The sequence below is a fragment of the Ciconia boyciana genome, chromosome 4 (assembly GCF_034638445.1).
Source record: "Ciconia boyciana chromosome 4, ASM3463844v1, whole genome shotgun sequence".
Taxonomy (NCBI): domain Eukaryota; kingdom Metazoa; phylum Chordata; class Aves; order Ciconiiformes; family Ciconiidae; genus Ciconia; species Ciconia boyciana.
In genome coordinates this window covers 25,925,086-25,947,763 of record NC_132937.1, presented here as the reverse complement: position 1 = coordinate 25,947,763, position 22,678 = coordinate 25,925,086, and the positions used below count along the sequence as shown (strand labels likewise).

At 45.7% G+C, this 22,678-nt stretch overlaps 1 protein-coding gene across 5 annotated transcripts; it reads right to left on the bottom strand.

The window, feature by feature from the left end:
* Positions 1 to 459: 459 nt before the first annotated feature.
* FECH (ferrochelatase) lies at positions 460 to 21,506 on the bottom strand. 5 transcript variants are annotated; one of them, XM_072858934.1, is made up of 12 exons: positions 21,372 to 21,457; positions 20,035 to 20,188; positions 18,868 to 18,973; positions 17,515 to 17,634; positions 16,986 to 17,134; positions 10,752 to 10,886; positions 10,103 to 10,209; positions 8,208 to 8,306; positions 7,314 to 7,421; positions 6,109 to 6,273; positions 5,634 to 5,693; positions 460 to 5,192 (listed from the first exon to the last, which is right to left on the bottom strand). In XM_072858934.1, the coding sequence occupies exons 2-12, from the start codon at positions 20,036 to 20,038 to the stop codon at positions 5,058 to 5,060; spliced, it is 1,188 nt and encodes a 395-aa protein (XP_072715035.1). In that variant the 5' UTR covers positions 20,039 to 20,188; positions 21,372 to 21,457; the 3' UTR covers positions 460 to 5,057. The 5 variants fall into 5 exon arrangements, with proteins under 5 accessions (XP_072715035.1, XP_072715034.1, XP_072715033.1 ...); XM_072858933.1 differs by lacking the exon at positions 21,372 to 21,457 and adding an exon at positions 20,653 to 20,769; XM_072858932.1 differs by lacking the exon at positions 20,035 to 20,188 and having other exon boundaries at positions 21,372 to 21,506.
* Positions 21,507 to 22,678: the final 1,172 nt, after the last annotated feature.

Sequence of the window (22,678 nt, the reverse complement as noted above, 5' to 3'; positions counted from 1 at the left end):
ACTGCGAGCCCCGAGGGCTGAAGTGCTGTTACATCCCCTGAAAACCTAAGGGACTGACCCACCACGGCTTGGCTACTTCGGCAAGTAATCTGGCACATCAGGACCAGACCGGTGTACCTCAGCGGGCGCTGAGGCCCTACGCCAGGTAACGTTAGTCTGGCTCCTTGGACCGAGCGTTCAGATAGGATTTGGCTGAGACCCGGGCACAGCGGGAGCGTTTGGTGCACGTCTGGAGCGCTTCTTTCCAGAGGCATCCAGAGTCTGAACCTCTTGTGCACAAAGTGAATCAGCTCCCTGTCGGGGGGGAATCACTGCTTCACCGTTCACTCCTGATCCAAATCAAAATGCTGCCCAGTCCGCGCCCAAGTGCTTTTGCTTTCTGGTGCAGAGAAAAGGAAAGGAACAGAGAGGACACCAAATACCATCATAACAGGCTCTTACTCAAGACGCACAGCTCAGTTATTTCTTCCGAAAAATTTAATTGAAATTCCATCTTTATGGCAAATGATACACAGTAAGATTATACAAATTTTTTGTGTTACATTAAATGGAAGTCCTTGTTCAATCTGAAACACGTATGTTGGGCTAAAAGCAAGTATTTGAACACATCTGGCATTAAAAAATAAAAGGAACTTCTCTCTCTCTCCTGCATCTTACGCTTCATATTGATGTCCAACTCTCTGGGTGTGGTAGAAAGGGAAAATAAAGTGAGCTTTCAGGTATTCCTAGGAAAATCCCGGCCCCACTGAACGCAACTGTAACATCCTCTTCTCCAAGGGGAGCGGGTTAGCTCACAGACACTATCCACACACCTTTTAATATTACAGCACCACTTTTGGAAGCTATCACATTTTCTAAAATGCAGCCAGTAATAAGGGAGATTTTATAAACTCCAGAAGAGAAAAACTTCAACTAAACAAAAAAAGAAAAAAGCAAAATTGCAGAGGGTTAAATCAGGAGAACAGCCTAATCATGAGCAAATGCTTCAAAACGTTCCATTTGCAAACACCTTTACTTCCCACTTCTTTCCTCAGGACACCAAGGGCTCCATTTCTGAACTCCTCTCTTTTGCAGCCAATATCCTCAGGCCAGAGCTCCACAGCGCTGGGAGTGCTGGCGTGAGGATTTCACTCCCCAGCTCTCATTCCCGTTTGCCAGCCTGCACTGCAAACGACACCGCCAGCGTTAGGAGTAAGACTGAGCAGCCTGGGCAAGGGGACGGCGACACCGCACCGTCCCCGAAGCCCCCCACTGCTCAAGCCCAGCCTGAGGACTCGGCTCCTACCAACAAAATCTTGGGATACAACGCTGCCTCAACACATCACTCAAGCTCACGTCCAACTGGTTGCTTTTTGCCAGGGCATATGTAAATGATAAACACCTGTGAACGAAATAAAGTACTGCAAAAGGAGTGCAGAAAAAAAATCGAACTAGATTCTTGTCCGAGGACTAGAGTCTCCCAGATGCTGCCACTTCCATATGCTCGAATCAATTCAACCGGAGCAGAAAGTGATCAGGATCTGACGAGACTGGGTCCTGAGTTAGTAGCACCAAATGTTTAAAATCTGCCAGAGGGGCAAACTGAATGCCTAACTGTAGGATTAAGACTGCAATCTCCCAAATGCAGCGGCTACGCATCACTGGCAGAGTGCTGAAGAAGAAGGCACATAAATGGATGGGATTCATCTCTCCTCACGTTAGCGATATGCAACGTAGCTAACTATCTCTCAGTCAGTGCACCACGCTCCCTTCGTGGTCAGAGGCAGCAACGGAGTGAAACTCATCCAACCCGTTGTGGACATCTGCTTTGAGAGAGGAGTAATTTCTCAGAAACGCATAGTAAAACAATCTTTTGACCATAAAGAGTACCTAGGAGACCAGCTCAGATGTCGACATGTAGATCGGAAGCATCTAAAGTAAGGTCAAATGAATTCCACTGTTAGCGAACATAGTCAGAAATGCTCCCAAACAGAAAACCCAGGATTAGGAGATTTCAATGGCAGCAGAATTCCCACTGTTATTAGTCTCACTGTTGTCTTGATTTCTATTAAAAATATTAAGCAGAGCTGCTAGCTAACTTGCTCAGGTAGTTTTTCAACAGGCTTTTGATGCTGCGCTAAGACAAAATAATGTGTGTTAAACAGCAGGACAGAGTGATATTACGTGATCTGTTCAGCAAAATGAAGAACCCCACCAACTCTGAGACGAGATCCATCTGCTAAAAGCTAGAAAATTAAGTGATTTCTACATTATGGTCTAATAGCAGCAATAGGCTTAGTAATTATCTCACTTGTGGTTAGCATACTAAAAAGTGAATTTTAAATACCTTTTATTACTGGGGACAAACGTAATGCCTCATAATTAGTGCCGGCTAATATTTTCAGTACTCTCTCCAGTATGGAAATCAAAAGCCAATCTATATTTATAGTATCGCAATGTTCATATGAAGTTAACCTTCACTCGCCAGCTTCAGCGACGCTTCCAAGTGTGCTGGTCACAACCTGGATTTGAAGGTCAATACACCCTTCAGCTGGAAGGAAAGAGGTACAAGTAGGAAGATTTTACAAAACAGATTGTTTTCCACTGCCCCATAAGTGTCAAGCAGAGAAATGGGAAAGGAGAAAGCTCTTTATCCAATGAGACATAAGGCCAGTGTTCCCTTCCCAGACATATTGCAGACACTTTTATTCTTTTGACAGTGATTCACTTTTCCATGTGAATTTTTCCATGGAATTTCATGGAAATTTTTCCCTTTGCCATGAAAATTTCACCCTTCCACACACATGTGATAACCCTACCTACTCCCCCTGAGCAAGGGCAGGAATCAGCTTTGCGTTCCTTTTTCCTGCCAAGGCAGCGAGCAGAGACCAAGAATGGAGCCAGAAAGGGAGACCAGAAGCCCTGGCTTCTGGCTCCCTGCCACTGAAACAGGCACAGGCATGAAGGGTCAAGGAAGACTTCTTTCTGCTGAAGGAATGAGGGACAGCAGTAATGTAGGAGGTTCTGGCACTGAAGGAATTTAAGTCTGTCTCACCATAATCACACTCGGAAGCTGCAGTATGGCAGTGGAGACACGTCAATCAACTCTCAAGACGTGTTGGGCCACAGGCCCTAGTGAGGCTGTGCAGTAGGATCTACATCGCTCCGTGGCAGTACTTGGCCCGCTGGCTGATCGACACAGCATCCACTCATTTCTTTAGCATCCCATGTTTAATTCTTTCAACGTAAAATAGAACAAGATAAACCCCTGTTATACCAACAGAGGCCTATTTCCTTTGTAAACAACCCTATCCTTGAAAGATCAGAGGTTCAAACTGTTCATGCCTCACAATTACATAAGCAAATAAAACTGTCCGAGCAGCATGGCATCTGCTTCTCAGACATCAGCATCAGCTGAATCATCAATTTACAGAAAACAACCTGCATTGCCAAAGTACTGGCATTTCAGTGCTAATTACATAAAGTAAACATTTATACCCACGAAGCTGACAGCTAGACTACTACACCTATGGCTCGGTCCCACGGAACACCGTCACAGCTTTGCTCCTCCTTTGTCCCACCCAGGAGGAGAGGTCCCTGTGCGAGAGGACCACTGACTGAGGTGCTGCGGTACTTCTGCCCTGAACTACTGCAAGTGCCAAGCTCGGGCGTGCTGTGTGGTGACCAGCCCTCCAGAAAAGCCCCCTCCTATCCCAAGGCTAACCTGGACACCGGTCCCGGTGCTGATGGTGAGGGAATACTGCCCTAAAAAGGTTTTTCACTCTACAAAACGACCACTACTTAGGAGTGGATTCAGCAGGCCTCATGTCCAGCAGGCCAAACACCTGCCAAAACAAGCAAGAAGTTTAGCTGGGTGACGAGTGCATACTCCCGGCCCACGATCAGTGCCAAAAATGTAAAAGCAAAATTCGGCTTTTGACAAAGGTATGCATAAGCACATGGCAGCCTGCGGGGCTGCCTGCTCTCAGGTATCTGCAACATAAATTACTCCTGACTTATCACCTCAGTTTTAAATAACATCATCAATTAAGCTAGATCAATCGTACCTATGGAACTCCATAGGTATCCCACAAAAACCACAGCACTGTGGCACAGCAGAAAGCACAGAGCAGATCTATAAACCTTCTGGAGAGCAAGCCTGACTTCCTAAATTTACTTAACCAAAGAGAGAAAGCCCTTTTTAATAATAATTTTTAAAAGCCATTTTGCTTAGAAGATAAACCAACATGTTTCCATACATGCTGCTGCTAGCTTTGAAACATACAGTTTGTTTCAATTCAGCATGTTCTTCAGCATCACCCAAGCAGGCTTCTTTCTTTCATTTTATGCTCTTCGAATGCAGAGCCCTTCCTGCAGATAATGAGAGCGTTTTTTCTAGAAAATGTAAACAAGTCTTGTGCGCTCTACTACCCCAGCTAAGCTTTCACTGGAAGTGTCTGGCAGGAGAAAAAAAAACAAAACAAAGCAAAGCCTTATCTTTATGTTCTAAAAAAATATACACGTTATTTAAAAAGCATTAGAAGTCACTTGATCTTCAAACCCATCTGAAAAATCTCTCTCAGAAGAGATAATCAGTGACTATGCCGGTTATACTGTACCTTAAGCATAAACAAAACAAATAATTGTATGCTTGACCTGGAAAGCTGAAATTAATGCACTCATGACAAAACTGCATACCAATAAATCCCTGCCTAGGAAATAGAAGCTAATTTGTAGAAAAGTTTTTTAAGTTTTTCAGTGCATACTTATGGGCTCACGTTCATAATTGGGCTCATGTCCAATCAGAACCAGATGAAACAAGATCTTTTCGCATCTCGCAGGATAAACGCCCTTATTTCCCTACTTCCTACAAACTCTTCTCAAACAAAGAAAACATAAGAAAAAATAAAACAAAATTAAGTCAAGTTCTCCCCACTGTTACATGATGCTAACATCACAGACTACCAGCCTGTAAGCATGTAACAGCGGAGAGTTTGGTCAAGCGGTTTCTTTCCTTCGCGCGGCTTCACCAGGGCGATTTTCCTGTATAATCCGGCGGTGCTCTCCTAGACCGCCCATCACAGCTGTTGATCCGTGAAGAAGGCTTTTGTCTCCCTGCAGACGGGATTTACACAGAGCGGACAGCAGAGGGTTAACTGCCTAGAGCAGATTTCATTCGACTGGATATGCGAACAGACCAAGTCTGCCAGAGCCTGAAAGAGTTAATTAAAAATCAGAAGTGAGTAAACCTATCTGCTTAAAATTAAAAAAAATGCTTTAACATGCGTCACACTGACTCCCGAGATTGCCAAATTGTGTATCCATCAGACTACACTTTTTAAGCACTACCCTCCTTTACTTCAGGGGGAAATCCTGCTTTGAAACTGCATTGGCATAATATCTTAAGAGAAATATTTCATTAAAAGATTACTACAAATGAATAAAAATTGGATTTTGTCAAACCAAACTTCAGAACTCTTTTTTTTTAAACCCACAAACTGTGGTAAAAAAACCACTTTTAATACAGATTAAGTACAGGGATTTCCATTTTTGCTCTTAAACTCAAAATACGATAAAACTACAAGAAGACATCCATAATCTAGTAGGAAACACACAACTGCAAACTTTTACAACTATTGCAACAAAGAAGATACCTTGGAGAACAGTGGATTCCCATTAAGAGACTCTGCTCTTCTGATATTTTCAACTCCACACTGAATCAAAAATAAGGAGAAAAACAGTTAAGTCTGCTAGATCCTTCACTAGTTAGCCTTCAAAATCTTCCTTTCTCCTTCATTCAGATGTTGCCCCAAAATGACAGAATTATTCAATACAGCAAAAATAACTACGATGCAAAATTTCACTTTGCGGCCAAAAACCAATGATTCTTTTTTAGTAAGGATAGTAGTGGCTTAAAGAGTTAAATCTAGAAAGACAAATTCCCACCTGTTTTGTGTTGCTAAGAATTAATTTGAGTTAAGCCAGTTCAGATTAATTTTCAATTTACAGAAAAACAAGATTTGCCCCAAATGATGTTGCAAGAAGCAACTACAAAGCAAATTTCAAAACAGGAACAGTAATTTCAGAGCACCACTATCCAAACAGTTATAAAAACTATAAAACATTCACCTCATTCGCTAAAACTTGGGCATACTCAATATCCAGTTCATAAAGTGTTTCAATGTGGTCACTTGTAAACGCTATTGGGACCAACAACATGTTCTTCTTTCCTCTTTGGCACAGTCCTTTAATGGCCTCATCGGTCTGTGGACCAAGCCAAGGCATTGGTCCAACCTGTAAGAAAAGGGGGAGGGAAATAAAGAAAAAAAACCTCATTAAATCATTCTTACAAAGAACACTCACGTTTTCTTAAGCAGGACAACACAGACCAGATTATGTTTAAGATGGAGTCAGTTACTCATATTTCCCCGCTTTTGATAGTACCTCTCACTTTCTCCATTAAATTTTTTATGAAGGCATACTGTCCCATCATTTAAATCCCAAAGAAACAGAACCTGGGCTGACCTAAATGAGACTCTCATTAAAATAAATGAAACTTTATTTAAAGTTGTACTTTAAAGTACAACTTTAAAGTTGTACAACAATTGTACAAAAGTACAACAATTGTACTTTTCAGTTCAATAAAAGTCTGACCACCACTGCACAGGGTTTACCTGCCTTTGAAAGAAGTCACCATTCTGTAGCAAACTCTCCTTACCCCTTTACCATCCATGAAGTATTCAGTGCTGATGTACCATAATATGCAACTTTAAGAACAAGACAACAATGGCACGATAGGTGTGATGCCCTCGAGACATAAGGTTACTTGTACTACATAATTCTGGTAAAACTTAATGTTCCTTGCTATTTGCAGTAGTAATAATAAGTACAAAGTAATGCAAGCAGTATTCATCAAAAATAACAAAGCCTGTTTGGATCAGGCTCACATTATCATCAAGAATGCCTATATCACAGTGATGACTTCAGAAAGATTGCTCAGAGATCCTCAGAAAGCAACACCTTAAAAATCCAGTGAGTGCTCGATTCTTCCTTCTGGCAAATGCCAAATGCCAAACTAGCTGTTATGAGATCATAGGTTTTCTAACGGACAGCAAAAATCTACTTTAAAATTATGCAATATACAAAAAAGGCGAGAAACTGTGGGTAGAGTATCTGGAAAGACTGAATTTGAGTAAAATATGGGGATTCTGTTCTAGCAGAAACACTTGCTGAAAATGGGAAAGAGGTGCTGAGGTTATGACGTCCTTAAGCTCTTCCATCACCTGAAGAGCTTTACAGTGGCCGGTGGCGTTACAGCTTCCCTGAGCACATACCTTGGACTGCCACACAAGCCTGTAAGGGTTGGAGTAGTTCAGCTTCTCCATGACTCTCTGGACGGTAGCTCCCACTTCTTGAGGATACGGATCACCACGGTTCACTACCTTCAACACAAGAACACCACACCTTTTTCTTCCAGTGAACACATTTGGGCAAAGACCACCTAAAGACTGGGAAAGGCGAGCACACTGCGCATGACGTGGCTGCGCCCAGGATGAGCTCTATCAAGTGCCTGCCTCATCCGAAACTGGGAAGAAAAACTGCGTTCTTGCCCAGTGAAACCTATGATGAAGCTGCTTTACCAGAACATCTACTCCTCCTTTGCATGATAAAAGATAAATTCTTCTGTCGTTGTATACAGATACGGTTACATTTTGGTAATAGCACTGCATTTCTGAAAAATGATCCGAGAGCCATTTCACTGCAGTCGCTGGTTGCTGACAGAGGATTAAGTCATTTATTACAACCTTGCAAAGATTTTACTTGCATTCCTTCAGGGAAAGTATGATTACTGCTTTCCAGAGGTGAGAAAATAACCAAATTTGCCCCTCCATTACTACCCCAGTTTGAGCTGGCAAGTTCGTGAGGCTGTGAAAGCAGCCATACCGAGTCTGACCTAACCCAGCGCCCCATCTTCACCAGTGGCCAACAGCACAGATCTGAGTAAGCGTGCAGGAGAGTAATCACAGCTCATGTGCCTCGCCTCCAGCTCTGCATCAGGCTTCCAGCTGCAACTCACTAACTCACCTTCGTATTTCTCTTTTATATTTGCCTGGCACTTCCACAACTGTGGCCCTACCCCGCGGGTGTGCGAGCCGCACACCCTTCCATTCAGCCCAGCCAGTGTGACTGGGATCTAACAATGACAGAAACGACCTGACATAACTCACAGACATGGGCAGCGAGTGAGCTGAGAAGAGGATGACGACATCTTTCCTTTTGTCAGGTGGGAACAGGTTCAGTTCCTTCTGTATGTGATCGGTGAAGCACTGTTCAGAAAAAAAAAAAGCAAAGACCTGAATCAGAAACACTGAGAAGAGGCATTATTGTGACCTCAAATGACCCGAGACAGGCAACTTCAATGTGCCAGGTTGCCTTAAGAACTTCAGAATTCCCCTTCAGTATGTGCGGGGCAACAGCGAGAGACAGCACGCAGTATCACACAGTGCCCAGTCCCAACACACCAAAGGCCCCCGTGAACTTTTGGTCATCCCAATGATTTTAAGGTGATGGTAACAAACTGAAAGAACATAACCAATTCAACCCAACTCTCCTCTGCCGCCTCCAAAGAGCGGTTCCCTGGCCGCAGAGGGCACACGCGTGCAGCTGCGAGGGCAGGGGGAGAGAGAAATGGTGAATGGGCAGAGCACAACCATCCTCTCTTAGCAGCCCCATTACACTCAGACTGAATTAGAGCACGGGCACATGGCATGGGAGAAGCGCCTGCTCTGCGAAAGGTGTCCCCTAACGGACCGTCAAGGCAAGTTTGAGATCACTGTATTCGGAGACCTTCACCTTGAACTCAGCTTGGGACAGAACATGGGAGAGATGGACAACCTCTGTCCATCGACACCTGAAATGTTCTTAGTACTACACAAAAAAGCAGGGAAACACCTCTGACCCTTGACTCTCACCGCCGTAACGCTGCATACACACGGCTAGGCTGAGGGACCGTACAGAGAGAAAAGCAGCTGCCTTCACTGCTGGCATATGGTGCTGCAGGAGCACGAAGTAACTGTCTGCATGGTCTTCTCTCTTAGACATTTTACAGTGAAAAACAGATCAGAAATCTTAAAAAAATTTAATTTCCATTTCAACTTTATAATCAGGGGCCAAGTTGGCCCTTTCAATTACAGCCTCCCTGGGCTTAAGGAAATGCACATTGGTGAGCTCCACCGTGCCTTCCTTCAGTCACTTTTATCATCTGTTCAGCACACCACAAAAATTGCAAAGCCCCAACTAGAGGAGAAGCTCCCCAACAAAGATAAAAATGCCATTTTCTCTGAAAAGGAAGGAGCAAGAAGGTTTCCCTTAATTGCTCCTGCCACAGCCAGTGCTGTGCCTAGAATTACCTCTTTGCTGCCGGATGAGAATCTGACAAACCGACATGACTGGTATGTGTGTCCACTGTAGACCTGCTCCGAGCAGGAGTTTGGACTAATGACCTCTAGAGGTCCCTTCCAGCCACCACTGCTATGATAACATGACTGTGCTTTTAAAACAAGATGTGCATGGTGGTCCCTTTCACACATTATCATGCCAAAACATCTGGCAGGAAATACCCATCCTTCTCCTGTAATTTCATACATAGTAGACAAGACACATTTCATTACCGTAACTAAAACACACCCTCAAAGTGAAGCGTTCCTTTTATTGTTCTCAAGGTGGTTTTTTTTTTAAAATAGAGCATATAAACACAGCCTAAATCAGCAAATAGGTTCATCTTCTTTTAGTACATTCTATATCTAAAAATCTTGTAAGCTTTGTTAGAAGCTAAGACTTGATCTAAGGGAAGTGCTTCCTCAGAATGTTTCTGTCACTTAACATTATACTGTGTTTTTACTGGTAGCAAATATTTCTAAAAAGGAAACTCCATAACCACCTGTACTTACTTAGTTCTTTGTGGTTTTAAAGTCAGCTGGCAATGCAAAGATACCAAGTTTCTCCTACATCAGCCAATCTAAGAAAACCCCAGGGAATGCCAATTTGATAACAGATCAGACCTGCTCAGTTCACACACCTCGTTCCGACTGCTAATTTCAAAGGCTCTCATACAAACCCCTACCTGAATAAGAAGGGGATGTGTGGGCCATCGGTCAATTACACTCCACTTCATCTTCGGCTTCTCCCCTTTTTTATTATAGTAGCGATAAATGGCATTTAAACTGCTTCCTGAAATGCAGAGAATTAAGAACCTAAGTTCAGCCAAGGCATTAGCAACTTGTTAGATGAAAACAGTTTTGTAGCAAGGTATTGCAGTATTTTAAAATGCTAGATATTTAAAATGCAACCATAAATCAGAACAGGGCACCTCAAATGGAAACAATTATATCGAAGTTCATACAGTGTACCAATTATATCAAAGTTCATACAACGTATCAGCCAAGAACAATTTGCTAAACCAGTCTTTAACTGAAGAACAATTATTGCTCTAGTTTCCATGAAGAAAGCTTAGTCGTGTTCCTGAGCCTTCAGTTTATGTTATCTCACAATAACAGTGGTAACATAACACTATCCTGAGTTAAGAAGTTTCTGTCTAAAATTCGGAACTACAGTACATCCAGAGCACCTCGAGCTGGCGATGAAGCCAAGAGGAAGGGGCACTTAGAGGAAGACAGGACAGCTTGCACTGACACTCCGCACCTCCCTCGAGGCCCACAGACGTGTGCCTACATTCGCCTCTGTCCGTGCTCTGCTCCTGCACAGACGCTCACCTGTGGTAGAACAACTGTACTGTGGGTACTGGGTGAAAGCGATAGCCCTTTCAATGCCATCCTTCTCCATCTCTTCAATTGCTTCTTCTGTCAGAGGATGGACGTACCGGAAGCCAATGTAGTATTTGTGAGGCGCTGCCAGTCAAAGCACAGGAAAAGAAATTGCAGAAAAAAAACCAAGAACGCTCAATAACACGTCATTAATAAGTACAAAGTACAGAATCAGACAGACTGAAACTGCTGAAATAAACTTGTTGATAATTTTCTGTCTACTTTTCTAAACCACTGTCATATAAACACATCTTTCTTTGGCCAAGTACTTTCCTGGTAACTCACTTTGCTGTTATTAGAATTTAAAAGTGATTTATACTATTGTTTCCTTCTGCAGGAAGCATCACTCTTCTGCTTTTACTTAGTTTAGCAGAAGCATGGTCTCCAGACTGTACAGAGCTCTGACGTTTTACTGGGCAAGTTCTGATTTAAAGGATGTATTGGTAAAAAAGTGTCACAACGAGACACTAAATGAACCCTACTATGCCCTAACACAGACCACGGTTACAGACGTGCTATGGGCTTCCTAACAGCACAGCTCACCTCGCCTACTGAAATTAGAAGTCAGATGTTTTAAACACACCAATGTAATTAAAATGCCAAAACCTTAGGAAAGACAAGGCTTTCTTCATTCTGCCATGCAAAAGGAAATGCATTGCTTAAACAGTTTGCACATTCCAGGAAATTTTATTTACCTGAACGTTCAAATATAATTGGCTGCAATTTTGTGTGCCAGCACTGAGATATTCTGCTCTACAGGGATCAGCTTCAAACAGGAAAAGGCCCCACACCTTATAGACATCAGCTGCCTATAAGGCATTTCAAGAAAATCAGATAATTTTACCCCTCTCACGCTCCAGGTGCCAATAGAGAAGTCACCAAAACAGGATGCCTTCAGTGCGTGAAGGGTTCATATGCCTTTGCTGGATCAGGCCCTCAGTCCCAGCACTGCAGGGGCGTTCAGGCAGAACTCCCAGGTACCGACCGTTTGCTCCACATGCCCTCCCTTCCTTGCCCTCTAACTCCTATTTCAGCTTCAGCAAAGACCTGGCTCCCCTGCATTTCCCTCACCTACTCTATCTTTTCCTTCATCACTTTATGCAGATGTAATTCTATTTCACTTCTTTCCACTTCCTTGCCTCCAGTTAACCACATTAAAAAACAAAGCTAAAAACAAGACAAGGTAGAACCATCATTTGATGCAACTGCTCTGCTCACCATCCTCGCGAGAGAAGATGCCCTCCCCCACCCTGGTAAGTCTGCTCCGTTTGCACATAAACCCCCAAGGACCAGGACTGTTGTTTGGGACGGGAGATCGGTGGTGCTGAATAAGGGACACATGTTCTTGCATTCTGGTTTCTGGGTGTTTTTCATAGAAATCTTCATGCCTTTAAACACTTTATTTCGGAGGCAATATTATTCTCTTCAAGGACAACGTTTTAGGTTTTTTTCATTTCTAATCTTTTGGGCATTGGCTTCAAGGTTTGGGGAGTATGGTTTGGTTAGGGGGAGGGAGGGAGGACAGGTTTCTTGTTTTATTTTGTGGTTTGTGTTTTGGTTTTGTTTGTTTGGTTGGTTGGGTTTTTTTAAGTAGAGGACAGAGGTTCTTAGGAGAACAAAAGCAAAGTTTCTTTTTCAGGGCTTCCGGGTCACTAGCTCTGAAATCACATTTAACAGGCTTCTGAAGGAAGCAGATGTCCCATGCTTGGTCTCCACTCCATACATTTATACGGGATTCAGAAGGCAGGTTCAGTCAGCCCCAGCTCTCTGCAGGAGGCAAGAGAGCTCCCAGCTGGGAACAGTAGCAAATAACGACCCAAGTTCAGGAGCCCCAGGAGCCAGTAACCTCATAAACATTTTTAAATGGCATTAAAAACAAAAGTCTGACTAACCAGAGCAAAGACAGTAGGAGTTTAACCTGGAAAAGGACATACTGGGAAAACACACGGCCAACTTAGAAACTTCTTGCAATACTCTCACAGTAATATGTTTTGTCCTGGATCACAGGCAGCAAAGGAGAGATCTTCATGTCTGTATACATATTAATTTTGTTGTTACAGTTAGAGTCAGAACTACTGGAAACAGAGGGACATCTCCGTCCACAAAGAGCTGCCAATCTGAAGAAACAACGTGGCCCCCTCATCCTGTGAGCTTTCATTCTGCTGACAAGGGAATCTCAGCTAAAATACAGCTTGTAAGAAATACTAAGAACTGTTATAATTGAAAACAATTAACAAAATCAAGACGTGCCTTCTTAAAATATAATTACCATTGCAAGACATCAGCCTATTTGATGCCAGCACTAAAAGAACAAACCCCAATGGAAATGGATTTTCCTGTCACCATGTTTATCCTTACAGACTACTGAGCCTACCCAAGCCCACTCATTCAGAAGGAAGAACTCTTCTTCATGTATACTACAAGTCAGTAAATCAGCAGATTAATTTACGCAGGAGGGAATTTCACAGGTGGTTATTGATACTGTCTAACATGAGCTCTTCACCAACTGCAAACGCACAGCAACTATAAACTCTACACCCCAAAAGTCCAGGTCAAGGTAAAATGAGTATGCGAAGGATTTCTTCTTTGCCCTGTGTTTGAAGTCTCACCACCACAACTTGCGAGTTACTCATTAACAGGGCTCAGTGCTCCCAAAGCGCTACCTGTGAGCACACCATATTCCACAATGCGTGGCTCAGTCTGGAAGCACATCCAACTGTTTCAAGCTGTTCTGAAGCAACACAGTACTCGGTATCGCTGCAACGTTACTCAAAATGCTTAAGGAAATGGTTAGCACTAAATTCACTTGTTAGCAACAGTTATCACGTTCAATTTTTAAAACTGCAGCTACTGTTAGGTAAAAAAAAAGAGGTCTCTAAACAACTTATCAGGTGTAAGAACTGCACAGAGGCGGGCGTGACTTCACAAAAAGTGGTCACCAAACAAAAGCAAGCAGGAGTGATATGCTGAGAAAAGCAGATAAATTTTCTAAGCTTTATCTTCAGAACCTGTTGCAAGCCTGACCCTTCAGGGGCTACTGCTGCTAAAAACACTGCTGCCTTGGATGCCACAGCCGGTGCGGTTCGGCTTCAGGCCTTGACTGTACTTGCAGGGACCACAGCTGGAATTAAGCTAGAGTAGCAGCCTCTATGGAAAAAAGGATCGAACATCACTCAAACGACGGTATCAGTGACAGGTTACACACTGAGCAAATGAAATAAATGTGGTTCTAGCCTTCCAAGAGTGTTTCTTTTCACCTTCCAGAGCCTTTTACCAATCTTCTACCTCTAGCCCTTTTCTACCCAAGTCTGAAGCAGGTGCCACAAAGAATTACAAAATAGCCAGGAATCAAAGAACGCGTACTGTCAAACACGGAGGGGGATTCCCTGACACACCAGCACCACATCAGCAAAAGTCACTGAAGGGAGAACGCAGCTTGCAGCACCACGCACTGTACAGCTGCTGAGCTGAAGGGAATACAGGGCTCTCCTCTTTGCCTTCTCTTACTCTAGCAGTTTTCCTATTAAAAATGTTTAGCGCTCCTATTGGAGTGGCAGGATGAGAAGTATTATCTGTAGCTAACACATTGGTGGGGAGTTCAGTGGGCAGCTTAGTAATCTCAGTAATTCCTTCTACTCACAAAGGTAGTCTGCTGCTTCAAGAACAAGCAGCATAATGCAGAGAATTACCTTATCGGAACAAAAGTGACCCCCAGACAGGTCATTTCAGACAGACCAACCATCACATTACTGTTTCTCCTGGCTTCTGTCAAAGCAGTGGTGAGTCGCTGTCTTTTTCTGTCTGTCCCATGAGAGGCAAGACACAGAAGATGGCCATCACCCTTGAGCTGCTACGAGAATGTGGAAGTTTAATTTCTAGTGCTGCCACTGATCACATTTATTAATGCCATGGTTTTAATGTCACGTAGCAAGAAACTGCAGCATAAAAGGTACTGTAAGCAAATGATCTATCACCTTCAGCAAGCGCCAGAGGAGAAACAGACTTCTAGTTTGTCATAGCTGCTAACTGAGCAACAATACAAGCTGAAGTCAAATTCAGCTAACAACCAGTTTGAAAGCAGTTTAGCTAAACTGGTGCAAATTCCACCATGAATGCATTTAACCTGGGTGAAAAATGGCTCATGTATCAATTTGGTTGGAGGTTTTAGGAGAGAGGTTGAACATGGCTGAATCACAGCAAATTACCATTATGTGAACGACCACAGTTGCCTGTGTTTGCACACCTAGCCCACTGCAATCGCATGGTAAAACGTGTTAGCCGAAGCCCGTAGTACAAGGACATTCACAGAAGGTTCTGCACCCGCTTCCCATCACACTAGTGCCACACCAGGTAGCTTAGCGCAGGGCAATCCATACAAGTCACAACTCCTTGCTGTGGGGGAGCAAGGTTCAGAGAGATCCAGAGGGAGGTTGTATTCACCTTTCAAGTTTTCTTATCATCAAGGAAGAACTGGCAAAGACAGTATCTACTTCCACCCAAGGCAAACCGTTAGGCCTTATCTCCTGCTCATGTCCTCGGGTGGGGCTCACTGCTATCACTCAACCAAGTCCTGCAATGTTCAGCTACGAAACCTTGCCTTTTCTTCCAACCGACCTCCTCGTCAGCCCTGAAATCAGGCCCAATTGGTGTTAGTCCTTTTATCCATTATTAATAGTTACAGACGCAGACAAAGTTTCAAAAGCTCTGAATACATCCAAGCAATAATTGCAGAGGGACATTTCAGAGAACGAAAGACACCTGCAGCTTTGGAGAACAGTCAGACTCCCAACGCCCTCCCATGCAGTCACCTATTCTTTAGGCTCAGGCTGGCACAACAAAGGCAAATACAAAAGGCTTTATAGCGTTAAGTTCTGGCCTCGGAGCTGTTCTATATCACAGTCCCTGCACAGCATCCTGACCGAGCTGGCCCTGAACAGGGGAGGGCACAGGGGAGGAAGCCGGAGGAGCAGGGAACACTGCACCGTCCTCTGAGCCCTAACTGCTGGCTGCTGCAAGTGTGCAGCAGCCGAATGACACCGTCCTGCAGTTAGCCACGAGGAGCAGCCATGGGAGGGTGGCCGTGCATTTTACAGCAGGAGATCCCACCCCCTGTCAACCTCAATAGCACCAGTGTGCAGAACATGAACAACCAGGAAACCCTAGGTCGACAGGCAAATGTGCAGCCTAAGAGGAGCGACATTTTCCCACTCTACCTCTTCATAAAAGATAAGAGAATTACATGAGATTATACTGCCGCTGGTCACAAATCTCCACCTCATTTATGCTAGTGAGAACGCCACACTGAACACCCTTCTCCCACGCCTGCCTTATTTGTTCACGTGAAATACATTCCCCTTTCTTATCATCTAAGGCTCAACCACTTGTCTTCAGTGTAGACTTCTTCAAGCTCAAGCAGGGCTTACAGGGCAAGGTATGACACCTTGCAGTCGTACACACCAGCAGAGACTCCTGTCACCTAGCTTTAGCCATCTGAAAATAAGACACTTTGTCTATCATAGTCATCTAGATTTCTTCCCATAATCAGAGGAGAGAGATAAGTGTACCTTTAGAGGGTGACCCCCCCATCTTTGATAATGACCTCTGGATGAACTGCATCACTTTCTCTCCAAGCCCTACCTCTCTCCACGGAAGAGGGAGCAGAGGCCACCAGTTTAGGCCAGATGCCCAATGTCCTGACGGTTGAAGCTATGCAAGACGAAACATGCCAAAACCATCTAAGGGTGGACTTACCCAGGGCAGCTTTTAAGCTGGTTACCTTGGGCACAGACAGAGGTGCCAGCTGGACCACAGCACATGCTGGATCCAGCCTGAGAAGATGAGTAAATGTTTGCTTGTTGGCTTTTGGTGCTACACTGTGTTACTGCAGGTTGAATGTGTACCAACAGTACTCTCCAAAATCAAAGCCATTCTCTAATGCAGCCACAGAAGCGACCACAGCACAAAAACACATTTGCATGTGTGGGAACCCCATGCTTTTGCTTGTGCCTAGTTTTTAACGAGTAAGAACTTCTGCAATATCTTTGTCATGATCTCCTAGCAGGACTGAGAACACTGTTCACGCTCACAATAAAAATGGAGAAGCAAAAGCTGCTTTACAAGCATATACTTTCAACACATGAAGCAAAAGAAACTTTTAACAAGCACAGTAGAGTAAAGAAGTACCGGTGCGAGGAGACATGCTGTCCAGCAGTTTCACCATGCCTTCTCCCTGCACCGCCGTCCACTTCTTGATTGGTGATCCACCTCCAATCCTGCTGTACTGCTCCTGGATTTTTGGTGTGCGGCGTTTGGCAATGAATGGTGCTAATTTACTAAAGCATTCAAAAAGTACATGTATTAATACCATAACCCAATCACCACCCCTTTCCCCAAATCTCTCTGCTGCAGTGGGTTTTCTGTGGCAATCTCCCCAAATTATAGCAAACCAGCATTGCACGGCTTGTTTAATGTCATATTCCACCACCCTTCCCAACTTACTAGGTGACAGGAAACCACAATTTGCAATTAGAAGAGAGCCATTTTAGCACGCCGATTTCCAGAGAATTGTAACACCCTTTCTTGCACTGACTGGTCCCAGGATGAAACAGGCTTAAGAAATGCTGATATACGCAGAAGTTAAATGTTCAAGCCTACAGCTAAGACGGCAACACCCAACACTAACTGTAACACAAGAGTTCACAGTGTTTCTCACTTTTGAGCTGGAAGCGTCATTAGATCTCTGTCCAGGAAGAGACGAAGCAAGAAATCATGCACATCATCCAGCTGTTCTGGACCTCCCATGTTTAACATCAAGATTCCTGTTTTAGGTTTCCTGTGGAAGCAAGAGATATTTCAAATCCTAGTGACCTACTGCCTTTTTTTTATTATTATTACAAAACCACCAGTTTATCCTTCTGCATTTGTCTTTTGCAAAAGCAGCATCCTATTTAGAAGCTCATCCTGCTTACATAAAAATAGGAACTACAAGCGTGAATAGCCAGAGAACAAGCATTTACATGATCTTTACTTTTTCTAAAAAAGTAATCACTTTACAACACATAGTTTAACTGGAAATATACTGAGAAAATTATCTCGCAGCTGAAGGCTGTAAGGGCGGTTATAAAACAGGTTATAAAAAAGGAACTACCTCAGCTGAACGCCAGCTGTAGATTCCAACCAAACCAAGCAGCAGCTTCCACAGAAAACGGATGAGCTACCCACACAGGACTTTGTCTTCATTACTTTGGAGACACATCTCATCTCCCGAAGCAGTGAAAGCAGCAAAGAGCCATTCTACACATAAAATAAGTGCAGGGCTCGTTTTGTTTGGGTTGTTGTTTTTCTTTTTCCCACAATGGGTTTTCTATCCAGGTGCGGCACACTGTTCTAAGGATAATGTCCCTCCCAGCACAGCAGAGCGGAGCAGATGGCGGTATTGGCTTTTACACAAATGGCTGCCAATCACAGCTCTCACCCAAGAGGTGGATTTTCCCCATCGAATCGTTTCCCCTGCCCAAGGGAGCCCAGCGACCAGGATCTCTCGCCTCCTGAGTGGACGGAGCCAAGGTTGCACAGGGAGCTTTGCCCTCCTCTTGTTAAAGCCAAAGTCTTACAAAGCGTCACCAAGAGGAGCATAGGCCTGCCCTGATGGGTCAGGACCTCAGTTTCCATTCCCCTCCTCCTGGAGTGTCTATCAGGAGGACGCTGAATAAAACCCAGGAAGAAGGAACCGGAACCTCAAATAATAATAATACCCTACTGTTTGTTCTTCTATTGCTTCTGCACTGCCTCAGGCCTTACTGCAGGCCACTGCCTCACTGCATTCTGCAGAGAACAAGGCAGGCAATCCTTGCCCCACAGAATCGTGAAAACAAGAGCCTCGGTGAATGCAGCCAGCCAGATAAAAGCAATTACACGTGCACAAAAAAAACAGATCAAGCCCTGTGACTGCCACGTTTTACTACATAACCAGCTTTGCTATGCAAGTAAAGCAGCATACCATATCAGAGAGAGACAGAGGGCAACGACAGCAGGTCACACCCACCCAGACCCACTGCAAACTTACCGTGCTTCTGGCTGAATTTGAGGTTTTGTGCTTTCTGTCACTGCAGCTGCAGTTGCCTGACCTCTCCATCGTACCGGGACCCTCAGCTGACTGCTGCTTTTTACAACTGGAACAAAGATAACAGCACATTGATAACCTTGCACCGGGCTGAGTGGCCTCTTCACCAGATAGGCACTAATCCCTCAACAGCTACATAAACACGCTTGGCAGTATTGCGCTGCTTGGCATTTTCTCCCCTAAGCTCCAGGTCCTGGAATCAAAGAGAGTCATGAAATTGCAAGCTTCTGCCTTTCTTTAAACACTCTGTATACTAACAGCTTTTCAGATACCAGGTAGTAACCTAAAACCAAACAAAAGCCCCACTAATCTTTAAGCTCCAATCATAAGTCCAAAATAACTGGTGACAACACAAGAGAAACTACGCAGGGCTGACACACTAAGGAAGTAAGCATGTCAAGCTATGTCACTCCTCATGGTATGGACATACCTGGGCTAACTCTACAGACAAGCAAAGGATTTCTACACCACTTCTACAATGTAGGTTACACATTTGTTAATCCAGGGTCCCCAGCAAACTGCAGCAACGTAGGTCAGCGCCTGCGAGCCATAAGCACACAGCTCCTTAGTCTGACCCTGTGTCAGGTACACTGAGCAGCAATTTCAGAATCCATTTACCCAGGGACATGGGCAGCCTTCTTTCTCACTACCCAGCTAGGTGACTTCTATTATTCCTGGATTTCAGCATCAGCCAAAAACGAGGATACTTTAGAAGTAAAGTCTTCCCACATGCTGGTTACAGCCTGCTTTTTCAAAAGCACACTTTGTTTTCCTCAGGAGTTCATAGTCACTACATGATATTTTTTATTGCAACAATAGTGTGAATCGCCCAAGATGAAAAAACATTGTTAAATTCTGCATCCCCAGCTCTCCAGCAATCATTTGGTGAGACATTTCCCTGGTCAGACTGCAGGAGTTCCAGCAGCAATTGAGCCCCAATAGCAAAGACCTCCTCAGCGGCCTGATCCACCCGCTGAGAAGAACATCATCTTACGGTTCACAGGTCCCTAATAACATCCTGAACAGATGCTGAACGCCCTCAAAACCTGCTGAAATCAATGACAGTGAAAAGCATCTTGCAAATCCAGCTCCTTACTCGGGATTACTTACTCATGCGTAGCTGTAGATGCCTGTGCCTGCAGTGATATAAAAGGCTGCAAACTAAAGAACTTCAATTCAAGCATCGCTGATGCCCAAAAGACTCTCTTCAAATATTTATATTCTTCTTCCAGTTCTTAGGTTATTACTTTTTGAAGCGCTGACACTATATATTAATTATATAAAACATTAAAAAGAGAAGATTCAATGGCTGTATTGATTCTTCTGCGCCGTAAATAAATACTGGAAAGTATTTGTTTTACTTAAGGTGAGGTTTGGGCACATTTCTATCTGCACCATAAAGTACATGACACAGAACGCACAGGATGTGCGACAATGATGATTCCAGCTTGAAGGAACATTGGTAAGTGTTCTTTTATAAGTTTTAGAAATGGCATTATTATATTAGCCTCTGGAGCCAAGGCCCAGCAAAACTGGTCCCGGGTGTGTGCCCGCACTTCCACTGGTCTCGGGGTGAGCACACCGGTGCCTCTCGGGAGGCATGGGAAGTTGCTCTGCCATTACGGCAGTAACTGGGCAATGCGTTATATTTACAGAGAGTAAGGAAAAGCGCTCCTGCTGAAGGAGCACACAAAACCGACCGCGTGTTGTAAAACCTGCAATACGTACGTATATGTCGGCGGCATATATAACACGCATTTGTAGCATGAGGAGAGCTGTGGAATTGACTTAAGCTGTATGTGTTATTCACACCTCCTCAGCGCATCTGCCCCTATTTTGAAAACGCAACCTGTGAACTGTCAGAAAAGGACGATTTTTACACAAACACTTTCTAAAAAGGAAAGTGCCTCATTTAAAATTAAACTCCTGCGGGGAGGGGGGGGGGGACGGCCAAAAAACCAAACCAATGAAAAACCGAGCCCGACAGCAGCAAACGACAAACTTCTCTCAGACGGAAGAGCCCCAAGCCCCGCAGCCCTCCGTTCATGCGGAGGACAAATCCCCATGAGCCGGCCGGCACTACCCACGCGCTCCCAGAATTAAAGCCTGAAGGACTTTCCTGAAGGTCCCTGCAGCGCAGTTACCACAGCGCGGCGAGGCGACCCCCGGGGCGGCAGCAGCCCCTCAGCGCCGCCGGGGCCCCACCGCGCCCGGCCTCCGCCGCCCGGTGCCGGCCGGCCGGCCCCGCTCCAGCCCGGGGATCGGAGGCCCCGGCTCTGCCGGCAGCGTTACGCAAAGGCGCCTCGCGGGCGTTGTGTAACGCCGTCCCGGCGGTCCCGCTGCCCTCCCGCCCTCGCAACCCCCGCGGCGAGGCCGGCAGCCCTCAGCGCCCCCCGCAGCCCTCAGCCCCCCGCCCCGCCGGCTGCGGACGGCGCCCGCAGACTCACGATGACGCGCCACTCGCCCGGCAGCGGCGGCACCGGCACCGGCGGCGGCCATCTTGGCGGCGGCCGCCTGCATTCCCTCAGACGGCCCCTCCGCCGCCCCACGCCGCCGCCGCACCCCCGGCACCGCCCCCGCTGCGGCTGACCGTACAGGCAGCGGGGGCGGCGCCGGGGGTGCGGCGGGAGAGGCGGCGGGGTGGGCCCGGGAGGCCGTCGGGATGTCCTGCCCCGGCTGTGGTCCCCCTCCACGGTCCCCGTCCGAGCGTTACCTCAGGACCGAGGGCTCAGAAATGAGAGATCGAGCACCCTATGGTCCAAACAGAAGACCCCAAGATCTAATTTCTTGAAGCTGAACTGATTCTGGCATCCCTCGTGTTATGCCGGGGCTACATTTGGAAGGTTTTCTTTGCAAACACACATGCTAAATAGAACACATACTTGGGCATCTCTTAGGTTGGCACAGTTAGGCTCTAAAGAAGCTGCAGACCCTTTTAAAAAAAGATTTCAAACCTTTTGGGGTCTTTCTCAGCAGAGAAGCTCATCCACCACCTCAGATCTCGGCCAGCCTTTGCAGTTAAGCCAGGATCCTCGCCTACAAAAGTCCTCGTCCCTCCTTCCCTGCGTCGTGAAGAGCCTGGTGCGACCCCAGCCTGCCTCTTCCACCATCCAACGCCTTATTTTGCCTCTGGTAATTCTCCGCTCCTCCAAGAGACATTCCCATGCCCTGTCGCCCAGGTTAGTCCCCTCTCTGTGGCCAGTCCCGAAGCTTTGGGGCTGGAGGTTACCCCCTCTGAAAAGGGCCCTTGTCGGTAGCACAGGACATGGACGTGCGGTTTGAGCGCAGCAATCCCACTCTGTAAGCCTGCATCAGCACCCAGACACCCTGCACAGGTACCACAGCCGCCCAGAGTTTATCTCTGTGCGTGACTGGGGGGATGTTTTCACCTGAGGTTTTACTGGAAGACACGCGTGAGGGCGGTCGGTGCGTCTGGCTGACGCCAGGGCAGGACGCCCCGTGGGGCCGTGCCAGCTGGGAACCGGTCCTCAGCACTTGAACCAGTCCTGAGCGCTCGGCACTGGCTGCACCAGCACCCGGCATCGCTTCCTGCTGCACGGGTAGACCTTGACAATGACCACAGGAAAATTGTTCCCCAGAACATGGTACTCGCTTTGAAAAAGCTGATAAAATTACAGTGACAAAACCAGCGCAGGGGAAGCACAGTCCCTCCCAGCCGGAGGCTGTGGTGACTCCTGCGTGGTGATCGGGGCCGAGGGGCTGCGCCAGGAGCCGGCCTGGCACAGATAGGGTC